The sequence below is a fragment of the Doryrhamphus excisus genome, chromosome 7 (assembly GCF_030265055.1).
Source record: "Doryrhamphus excisus isolate RoL2022-K1 chromosome 7, RoL_Dexc_1.0, whole genome shotgun sequence".
NCBI lineage: Eukaryota > Metazoa > Chordata > Actinopteri > Syngnathiformes > Syngnathidae > Doryrhamphus > Doryrhamphus excisus.
In genome coordinates this window covers 22123581-22134862 of record NC_080472.1, presented here as the reverse complement: position 1 = coordinate 22134862, position 11282 = coordinate 22123581, and the positions used below count along the sequence as shown (strand labels likewise).

Sequence of the window (11282 nt, the reverse complement as noted above, 5' to 3'; positions counted from 1 at the left end):
AAAATCCACAAAATCCAGAGATCTGAAATGAAAATATTCCAAACGCTACACCAATACTGACGATCAGAGTCATTTCTCTTCCATTTGGGTCAAATCAAACCCGTTGCTGCGTTTCCGATTAGAATATACGACCCCTTGTGACCGTTAAATATAGCTAAATAGTTCCAAACATCACCACAGGAGGGCGACAAAGTATACAGTGGAACGCTCTCATGAGTCAGAGCACACAAAATAGCCCAAATCCAATCGAAAAAGATTACTTGCTCTACTTGAATGTCTGCTACAGCGACACTAGTTTATGTATCATTCCAAAGGTGCCACCATTTGTGGATAGCTGATGGAAAAAAAGACAAAGTCCGGTGGTTTATTTATCATAAAAAATATACGTTTGGAAAGATGAACTAGTGTGAATGATTACCATTGGATGGTGTAGTAGTGGTCTCTAGTGGTGAAAGAGGGTACTGCAGCAGCTACAAATATAGCATTTATCATAAAAAAGTATACGTTTGGAAAGATGAACTAGTGTGAATGATTACGATTGATTTGTGTAGTAGGGCCTCTAGTGGTGAAAGAAGGTATTGCAGCAGCTATAAATTTTGCATTTATTTATCATAGAAAATGTAATCTATTTATGAAATCCATGTATTATATAAGTTAACTTTTTTTCACCCAAAAAAAAAAAATCTAACCAAAAGATGGACTCTGGTATACCTTTAGCTGACTTGCTCCTTTTGTTCTGCATCCTAGTGGTCTACTAGAGCGATCTATGGATGCTGCGTTGACCTTCTGCAGGACTGCAGGCTTCCTGTTGTGCTAGCACCTAGCGCTCTTACCTGCATGTACTATTGACACTGTAGTACTGTATTGATACTACAGTTCTCTAAATGAATCTTGGGTTGATGGAGGATGAGGAGGAATGTTTCAAACCAGGATACAAAAATGCTACAGCCAGGACGAGGTGCGGTCAGATTGTGTCCAATCTCTGAAGTTGATCAGTCACATTCTAATTAGAACTTAATTAGTCTAAATGAGAGAGAAATATAAAAACGTTAATGGTTATGACATTAAAATACAGTTGAGTAGTACACTGTTTACTTACTATTACTATTTGGGGAACCTACGCATACTGCAGCGTATTGGCTTTTGTGGATTGTGGTGTAGTGCGCCCTCCAGTGGCGAAAAGGAGTATTGCTGCATCTGTAGCTAAATGGTTCATTTTCTTATTGGGGGAATAAATGCACATGAAAAACCAATAAAGATATTTAATTAATTAATTACAATGCATTTTAAAAGTAGAACGTGTATTAGAGAAATGAAAGGAAAAGAGTCTTTTTAGGGGCGAGGGAGGGGGGGAAAGAGAGAGAGAGAAAGGGAGAGAGAGAGAGGTTTACAATGTACAAGTTTATTTTGAATGAAGTCTTCAGTGGTTGGTAGTCACAGCACAGCTTGCATGTATTTAAGCCACACCCCTATTTTACACCATCATCATCATCGTCGTCATCGTCATCATCATCAGGAATAAAATAGAACGTAACCAGAGTAGATCAGTCTATTTGCAGCAACTTCTGTGTTCCACTCCCCCCTTCCTGGACTAAAATCCTTAAAAAGGCCACTGAAATGCATGAAGAGTTAGCGTGGGGAGCAGGGGTCAGAGGTCGTATGGAGGTCGTAATGGAAGTCCTACGGAGGTCGTGTTGAAAACAAGCAGGGCGAGCGCCACGCGAGATTATAAGCCAACCTAGACTGAAATGTTTGGGGTCAGAAGACGAGCGTCCCTTACTTAGCTTCCCATCCTTTCGGGACGGTGACGGCGCACCCACGGACCCACGGGGGGCGGGGCGGGGCGGCAGGGGTGGCGGCTCAGGAAAGCATCAGAAAAGAATATTGCACATGAGGTGGAAGCTTCTGTTCCACCTCCGTCTGCGCCTCTTCCCTCCTGGAGGAAGACCACACAGCTGGGGGGGCGGGGGCAGGGGGTGACGACAGAGTGAGTGAGTGTGTGTGTGTGTGTGTGTGTGTGCACGCGTGACCCTCGTGTTTAAAAAAAAAAAAAAAAAGAAAAAAGGGGTGGGGAGGAAGTGGCACAGCACACGTAGACCAAAATAAAAGAAGGCGTGGCACAAATAAAATCAGGTGTTGGATATTCATCATCATCATCGTCATCATCATCATCACCATCAGGAGCGTTCCTCCGTCTGTACAACTAAGGCTTACGGGTTAAATAGAGCTGGCTCCCCCGCCCATGATGCTCGTGCACGCTGTAAACTGGGGGTGTCTATGATGACCGGGGGGGGTGGAAGGGGGGGCGGGCGGCGCTGCAGTGGGACAACAACAATAAAAGTCTCTTGCCTTAACATCTAGATGTGCAATTCCATGAGTCGCTGCCAGAGGGGGGGGGGCTAGAGAGACGTGGGGGGGTGGGGGTCTACTTGGAAAGCTTGCTAATGACTCGGATGAGGGCCCCGTTCTCGTCCTTTAGCCTCTGGTTGTCTGCCTTCAGGTCTGGGAGCATCTGGGTGGGGGGAGGGGGGAGAGAAGAATGTTAGACAGGTTTCCCACACCAGGGGGCGACATTCCAATGTTTTCAACAACACTCCAGTCACATGATCACACACGCCGCACGGACACAAGTATCGGAACGTCGCCAAGGCGTGCCGGGATGGGCGTCCCAATACTTGTGTCCACGTGGAGCCCGCCTCCAGGAGGACGCCGTCCCACCAGAAAGAAGGGGGGGCGTTTCCTATCTCATGCAGAGCACCCCCCCCCAAACTCGATGGACGCTTTCCTCTGCAGTGCTGCCTTCACAACAAGCGCTACTGAAGGAAAGTGGCCTTTTCCAGTTGGGGGGGGGGGGGGGGGGGGGCAAGGGGAGGAATTGAAAACAGCGGTTGGGCGGCAGAGCACCTGTGGGCGGGGCGGGGAATGGAGCAGAGCGGCTGAGGAGGGGGTGTGGGGGTGAAAAGGAAGGAGGAAGTGGAGGATGGCGGAGAGGGGGCGTGGCTCTAGAGGTCGACGGCGGGCAGCTGGCTGCAGGCGGACTGGGAGAGCTTGGCCACCACGCGGGCCAGCGCCCGGTTCTCTGCCTGCAGCCGCTCCTTCGCCTGCCGCAGCGCCTGAACCTGCTTTACCTGGGGGAGGTTCTGCATGGGGGGGGGGGGGGGGTGACAGACAAAGGGTGGAGAAGGAGGGACGACAACACATGAATAGAAGGGAGCCAGACGAGGAGACAAGGGAACAGAAAAGGAAGACTGTTAGGAAATGGGGACAGACTTTGGACCCTCGTGGACTCATCACAACCTCGGTGGCCCCCCCCCCCCCCCCAGGACACCACAGTACATGCTGCTCTACGTGGCCCCCTGGGGGCAACACAACATACAGACTGGACACTACATAGTATGCTGTACATACTGCAGATACATACATCCTGTACACTACATAGTATACTGTACATACTGTATGTATAGCAGGTACATACATCCTGTACACTACATAGTATACTGTACATACATCCTGTACACTACATAGTATACTGTACATACTGTATGTATAGCAGGTACATACATCCTGTACACTACATAGTATACTGTACATACTGCAGATACATACATCCTGTACACTACATAGTATACTGTACATACTGCAGATACATACATCCTGTACACTACATAGTATACTGTACATACTGTACGTATTGCAGATACATACATCCTGTACACTACATAGTATACTGTACATACTATATGTAATGCAGATACATCCTGTACACTACATAGTATACTGTATGTATAGCAGATACATCCAGTATGTACACTACATAGTATACTGTACATACTGCAGATACATACACCCTGTACACTGCATAGTATACTGTACCTACATCCTGTATACTACATAGTATGCTGTACATACTGCAGATACATACATACTGTACACTACATAGTATACTGTACATACTACAGATACATACAATATCATCCATCCATCCATCCATCCATCCACTAGGGTGGGGGTGGGGGGGGGGTATGCCCAAGTGGAGAATCTAACCCATCCCCTTACTGTGTGGCCTGCATGCTAACCACTTGTCCACTGTACGACCCAATATTGCCATCCTACACATCCCATACGTGATACCCATGGCAGACATGGTATCACTCCCATACATGATATCAATCTCCCACACAAATGGTCATGTGATGATCATGTGATGGTCATGTGATGTCATGTGAGACAAAGAAAAGGAAAGTAAACGAGGTGAGAAAGAAACATAGGAGTGTTAAGTAGCCATCAACCCCTCCCCCGGCCACGCCCTTCCAGTAGAGGATGAGCCAACATGTCAAAGGCGTGTGGAGGACAGGCCACGCCCTGGCCGCCATTCCATCATCATCATCATCATCATCATCATCACCTTCATGACGCTACATGGACTTCCTGCTACCTTAGCGTTCGTGTGTGTGTGTGTGTGTGTGCCGTACCTTCAGTTCCTCCTCCATCTCAGAAATCTTCCTTTCCAGAGCCCGTCTTTCCTGGGGGGGGGGGGGACAGGAGTAGCTGTTAGCGTGTATGTGATTGTGGCGTGGTAGCACAAAGTGGGCGGTGCCTAATGACACACACACACACACACACAGGCGTGAGGCGTCTACAAGCGTCAGCCATGACACACCAACACAATCCGTGATCAATAAGTGACACACACACACATAGACACACATAGAAGTAGATACACACACGTATAGATACACACACAGCCTCTCAGGCGGCAAAAGAAAAGCGGTGGGCGGGGTTGTAGGTGGCAAGGGGTGGGGTGGGGTGGGGTGGGGTGGGGTGGAGCCCCGCCCAGCGCCAGCTACCGGTAGCGTGGACGCGACAGGCAGCAGCACAAAGTCAATTCATGTTAAATTCCTACCGCCGCCCAGATGGTATCTGCTCGTTACCTTCAGACATAAAGTCAGCCATGTTTAACTCTCTTGTTAGTCGTCATCGCAACAACATGCCTGATACGCCTCCTCTTCATCTCTAGATCTAGATCTATATCTATATCTATTATATCTATAGCTCTATCTCAGGGGTGTCCAAGGTGCAGCCCACAACCCTTCTAGTCTCCCACAAACATCAGCAGGGGTGTCCCAGACTAATTTGACAAGAACGATGGCGTCGTATTCCAACCTCATTGTAGCGTCGTCAAGGTGAAATATTCCAAGAAACAGCTGGAATCTTTACTTTGGGAATGGTTTATAACATGATGCAATATGATGGTAATAAAGTGGTAATAAAGTCATTATCCTCAAAACTAAATTTAACTTTTAAAAGGTTAAAATAACAGTTCAAAAATATGAAGGCAAAAAGTTGCACTCTGACAAAAGAATATCAATTTTATTTAAAAAAAAATCTAATTTCAGTAGCATTGACTTGAAATATTAATGTAAACGTATATGAAGAAAGTTGAAATATGGTTGATAATCTCAAAAAGTGCAGAAAAATGGTGGTTGGGGTGTGATCTTCATATGAATATTTAGCTCTTTCCCTACTGTATACATATGTATATATGATGTATGTATGTGTATATGATCTAGCTGATATAGATACGGTCTCATAGACTGTGTAGTATATGATATATATACATATATATGATCTAGCTGACATAGATACGGTCCTGTATACAGTATGTTATATGATATACATATAAATATGATCGAGCTGACATAGATACGGTCCCGTATATGATATATACATATGATCTAGCTGACATAGATATGGTCCTGTATACAGTGTAGTGTATGATATATATACAGTAAACCTCGGATATATCGGATTCAATTGTTCCCACTGGTTTTGTCCGATATAAGCGAAATCCGTTATATGCGTATACCGGAAAATGTCAGTTTTTTACGCATATATCGGATTTATATGCGGTATATGCGTAAATCGGATTTTATCCGTTATAAAAAGGCACTTCCTTGACTATGTTTCCAATGTACCTGGATGCGCAGGCAACGCTGCAAACGACGTCGTATAGCGGCCTGTCACGATTCGGCGAATCGGAGCGCCATGATGCGGCCATCCGATATATGCGAGGGAAATTGAATGGAAATGCATTGGAACGGGACTGGAGATTTTGTCCGAAATAGGCGAAATCCGTTATAAAAAAATCCGATATATGCAATGAATTTTTATTGGAAATGCATTACAGAAAAATCGGTTCTTTTTTTATCTGTCCGTTGTGAGCGAATTTCCGATATATCCGAGTCCGATATATCCGAGGTTTGATATGATATATATATATATGATCTATCTGACATAGATATGGTCCCGTATCCCGTATCTAGCCATGTATACGGTGCATATGACCAAGCTGACGTGCATAAAATGTGTCCGGTACTACTCGGTAGCATACGTTACCAAAGTACCAAAGTAGTACCTGCTTATGTTTTATGAGATATGTGAGTATGCGACCCCGGCTGGAAAGGTTTGGACACCCCCCCCTGCTGTCGTGGTTCATGTCTCATCTCCATAGGATGTCATGGTGTTGCCTTCAAGTCATCTTTGCTTACCCTTTTCTCCATCTCAAGCTGCGACCTGTCGGCGTAGCGCTCCTGCCTCTGCAATTACACACACATCCAATAACAGATATGCGGCTGTGGGTATCAACTGGCTTCATGGTGCGTGAGGTGAAGGTGCGCCAGGACCGCACGTACCTGCGTGGCCTTCTCCAGTTGCAGCTTCAGGTCGGCCAGCTCCAGGTCCGTGTCGCGTAACTGCGCCTTCAGCTTCTCGTTCTCAGCTAAGATCTGCTCGTAGAGCTGCGGGGACGCGCTCGCCGGGTCAACCACGCAGGAAAAAAAAACACTGCAGCGAGGTCAGAGAAGGTGTTTTGGCTACCTTTTTATAGTCTGTGGCGTCGTCTCTGTCCAGCCGGCTGGAGTACGGCCTGCGACTCTCGCTGTAGCTGCGGCCGAGGAGAGCGTCGTTGCGGTCTAAGGAGGAAGTGCTGCCGTCGGTTCTGCAACGGCAGTGGCCATATTAGAAGGAGAAGGCGGGTTGACATTAGCTGCGACAAGGGAGACGCTGGTGGGTAAACTCACCTGGACAGCCTGTCCACCTGCAAGGGCGGGGTATAGGGGGGGGGGGGGGGGGGGGGGGGGGGGGCACAACAAGAGAAAAGAGTCAGTATGGAGGACCTTATATTCGTTATGCTAGCAGGGTCAGGAGCGCCATGACAAGCCGCCATTTTACACCAGACTGAATGCCCCCATTATCATAGCATAAGTCTGACCAATAAGAAATAAAGCAGAGGGTCAAAGGTCACCCGCACCTCTCCCTTGATGCTGCCTTCCTCCGAGTCAGACGGGTGTTCAGGGTCGTTATCGCCCTGCAATCAAAGCACAGATCGGGGGGGGGTGTGAGAACATGCCCAAGAAAAGCATGTGACCCCGGCGAGAGCGGCCTTACATCCTGGGTCCAGAAGGAGACCCCGGTGGATCGTCTCTTCTCGCGGGGCCGCCTGCGATCCCGTATGGAGCGAGGCTGGGACTTGTCGTCGCCCTCCTTCTCCTCCTCCTTCTTGTCGGTTTCTGCGTTAAGAGACAGTGAATGCTACGCTAGTCTCTGGCTAGCAACTTCGGGATGTTCTACGTCGTGTGCGTTCGTGTTAAAAGCCCACCTTTCTCACTGTCTCTGGACGAGCGGCCGTACGAGGAGGTGATCCCCGTGAGACTGTTCGGCCTGTTGAGGCAGCTGGAGCTCAACGTGGTGCTGGAGTAAGACGGAGCCGAGGTGGTGCCGAGCGCCGACATGGAGGAGGAGGAAGAGGTGGTGCGGTAGCGCTGGAGGGAAGAACAGAGGCGTTTCAAAATCAAGGATGCGTTCAGGAAATCCGTGGCGGGCGCCAACGTACGTCTTCAAAGCTGCGGTACTTGGGTCGGTAGTCGTCCTCCTTGGCTTCATATTCCTTCTTCTCCTCCTGCTGCTTCTCCTTGTCCTGTTTCTCCTCCTTCTCATCCTCGCGGGTCTTGGAGGTGCGACTTCTGCCGATGGTCTTCTCGGCCTCTTGCAGGTCGGTTAGTGTGACCCCCTGCAAAGACGGAGATGTAGGCTTGCCATCGTGTCTATCTGCTTTCAAGAGGCTGGGTCACAGGAGTTAGCGTGGTTCCACGGTTCCACTGCGGGTTCTAACCACAGGTCTTGTTGCATGAAACGGCTCGACTTCTCCGATATCAACTTCGCAGTATTTTCTAGCAGTATATAAATATCCTAGCAACTTCAATATACAGCAGTACACTTTAACAAAAGGATGTTTACTTTTAACAAGTAGTGTACTCACAGTTGGTGGATGCACACCCTTATTTTGGTAACAAGTCAACAGGATGTAGCCCAAAGTGCTCTTGTTTTGAAGGTAAGTGGTGTTGTGTGAGTTGAGAAGGACCCTCCACTGTTGCTAACGGAGACCATAAACTAGCCTAGCCATAGCCGTAGCACCTGAAGTTTATTTACACCCCACTTCCACATCAGCTAGCATCCTGAAACCCTGGCCTCCATTGGCTGAACGTTCTCTTTGAGCGGGTCAACCAACCTGGGTAGACCTCCTAGACTGTCTGGCCTGTCTGGAGCGAGCTTTCCTCTGGGACTCGGACTCCTCGTCTCGCACGGGTGTCAGGTAGGACCTGAGAAGAGAATATTCCGACACTGAAACGCTGCAGGACTCCAGCAGCCCCGACAGCACCGTGTTCCTTCCGGTGGCCTTGGGGAACATGAACGTGGGGGGCCGCCCCCATATAAGGAGAAGCTGATGGAGTCACAGGCGGCTCCTTTCGCCTTTCGTACCTGCGTCGTTCGGGGCCAGTGCCTGTGATGGCGGTGGTGGTCGACGTGCCGGTGGAGGTGGAGGTGAAGCCAGTGTTCATGGTGGGGATGACCGCTGCCGACTCCCGCTCCTTGTCCTTTTCCCTCTCGGCACTCTCCTCTGACCAGTACCTGCAAATCATCGAGGAGAACACTTTGGACTCCCGCCATCCCAGATCATCGCGGGCGTGGCAGCCTACCTGCTGGTGAGACTGGTGGAGCCAGTGCGTGCGGAGGAGGAGCCCAGGCTGGAGAGCAGGCCACGGGGGCCCGTGGGTGAGGTAACAGATGAGGAGGTGGTGGTGGTTGTGGTGGAGGAAGATGAGGAGGAGGGGGCGGTGGTGGCCGTCGAAGAGCTCAAGTCGTCATATCGCCTACCGAAAGAGCCGCTGCGGGGTGAAGAAACACGTCAACGTGCAAGCCGGAAGATGCTAGCTGCAGTTTTATCATGATGGGGGGGGGACTGAGCTGAAGCTGCTGTTGCTATGACAACATGAGTCTCGTGCAGGGGTGTCCAAAGTGCAGCCCGGGAGCCTGCAGCTGGCTTTTCCACAAATGATGAGTAAGACGAGTTATACACTGACCAAACGTCCAACGCAACACATTCCATGTTGGAATATTTGGTGTCGTCTAATAGGATATTGGTCCCGGAGGAGGAGGCCCGGCAAGGTAGCGACGCCGGAGGAGGCCCTGCAAGATAGCGACGCCAGAGGAGGCCCTGCAAGATAGCGACGCCAGAGGAGGCCCTGCAAGATAGCGACGCCGGAGGAGGCCCTGCAAGATAGCGACGCCGGAGGAGGCCCTGCAAGATAGCGACGCCGGAGGAGGCCCTGCAAGATAGCGACGCCGTAGGAGGCCCTGCAAGATAGCGACGCCGGAGGAGGCCCGACAATGTTGCGACGCCGGAGGAGGCCCGACAAGATAGCGACGCCGGAGGAGGCCCGACAAGATAGCGACGCCGGAGGAGGCCCGACAAGATAGCGACGCCGGAGGAGGCCCGACAAGATAGCGACGCCAGAGGAGGCCCGACAATGTAGCGACGCCGGAGGAGGCCCGACAATGTAGCGACGCCGGAGGAGGCCCGACAATGTAGCGACGCCGGAGGAGGCCCTGCAAGATAGCGACGCCGGAGGAGGCCCTGCAAGATAGCGACGCCGGAGGAGGCCCTGCAAGATAGCGACGCCGGAGGAGGCCCTGCAAGATAGCGACGCCGGAGGAGGCCCTGCAAGATAGCGACGCCGGAGGAGGCCCTGCAAGATAGCGACGCCGGAGGAGGCCCTGCAAGATAGCGACGCCGGAGGAGGCCCTGCAAGATAGCGACGCCGGAGGAGGCCCTGCAAGATAGCGACGCCGGAGGAGGCCCTGCAAGATAGCGACGCCGGAGGAGGCTCTGCAAGATATCGACGCCGGAGGAGGCCCGACAATGTAGCGACGCCGGAGGAGGCCCGACAATGTAGCGACGCCGGAGGAGGCCCTCCTTGCGTTGGAAGTGTTGGTCAGTGTACATTACAATGTCATGTGTAACACACAAGCTAAGACGTTAGCTTAGCATATATTTCATTTTTCTGTCTGCAGCCCCCCGGTAAAGAAATCTTTGGACACCCCCCCACCCCAGGCGCAGAGCTGCTGCTACGCAAGCACGAAGAGGAGGTGGCGCCGTGAGGCATGGCGCCGTGAGGCATGGCGGTGTACCTGCGGTAAATGCTGTACGACTGGTAGTGGGAGGCGGGCGGCTGCCAGGGTTTAGTGTTACAGGTGTTAGGATCCAAGCTGGAGGTGGACGAAGACTTGGCCGGCACGTCCCGCGTGCTGCCACTCCGCCCTAGCGCTAGCGTGTGGGACGTGCTGGCGGCGGTGGCAGGGGGTGCGGGGGAAGGCGGGGGCGGGTGAAAGAGGCATGTTAGCAGTTTGGACACACACGCGTGACAGACAGACATATGTGCGCCACACTCGTGTTGCATGCATGTCGTAACGGACGTGAGGTGAATTTCTAGTCCAGGTTCCATATTGTGCGTTGGTACGAGCACGTGGTGCCAGTGACGGGACGCGTAGCGATGCATGAACAACTCCAAGACAATGTGGCGCAATGTAAGACAACTACGTGGGGGCGGGGGCGGTGTAGGCTAACCTTCGTTGGTAACTAGAGCTTCTATTGGTGGAGGTGGTTCCTTCACTGTTCTTCAGGTCATCATCCCAGCGCCGCCGGGTGTAGGAGCCGCTACGTATGAGCGCCGTGGACGAGTCCCTGGGGATGACACGCCACCACGTATGAGTTACCTGCTAAGTACACACCTCCAGGAAGTCCTTCAGTTCACCTGTTTTCCTTCTCATCGATGTCTGATGTACTGGCCAGTCTCCTGGGGATGGTGGGGGCCACATATGCCAGCCGGGTTCCTTTGTCCTTTTCCTGCCAACAAGGGGGGGGGACATGGCTTTAGTCTGGCTTT

General features: G+C 51.0%; 1 protein-coding gene across 7 annotated transcripts in view; it reads right to left on the bottom strand.

Annotated features, from left to right (window-relative positions):
- Nucleotides 1–690: 690 nt before the first annotated feature.
- ppp1r12a (protein phosphatase 1, regulatory subunit 12A) overlaps nt 691–11282 on the bottom strand; it is a 30836-nt gene continuing 20244 nt past the window's right edge. Inside the window, exons 12-28 of one of the 7 annotated variants that reach the window (XM_058076867.1) lie at nt 11151–11242; nt 10964–11080; nt 10528–10680; nt 9036–9224; nt 8818–8967; nt 8567–8657; nt 7892–8068; nt 7658–7820; nt 7447–7568; nt 7310–7366; nt 7080–7096; nt 6877–6997; nt 6693–6797; nt 6549–6596; nt 4473–4523; nt 2905–3140; nt 691–2512 (exon numbers count right to left, since the gene is read on the bottom strand). In XM_058076867.1, coding sequence (XP_057932850.1) covers nt 3003–3140; nt 4473–4523; nt 6549–6596; nt 6693–6797; nt 6877–6997; nt 7080–7096; nt 7310–7366; nt 7447–7568; nt 7658–7820; nt 7892–8068; nt 8567–8657; nt 8818–8967; nt 9036–9224; nt 10528–10680; nt 10964–11080; nt 11151–11242 — 1791 coding nt within the window. In that variant the 3' untranslated portion in view covers nt 691–2512; nt 2905–3002. Of the gene's footprint in view, nt 2513–2904; nt 3141–4472; nt 4524–4903; nt 4932–6548; nt 6597–6692; nt 6798–6876; nt 6998–7079; nt 7097–7309; nt 7367–7446; nt 7569–7657; nt 7821–7891; nt 8069–8566; nt 8658–8817; nt 8968–9035; nt 9225–10527; nt 10681–10963; nt 11081–11150; nt 11243–11282 lie in introns of those variants that run through there. The other 6 variants (XM_058076862.1, XM_058076864.1, XM_058076865.1 and 3 more) reach the window with 6 other exon arrangements.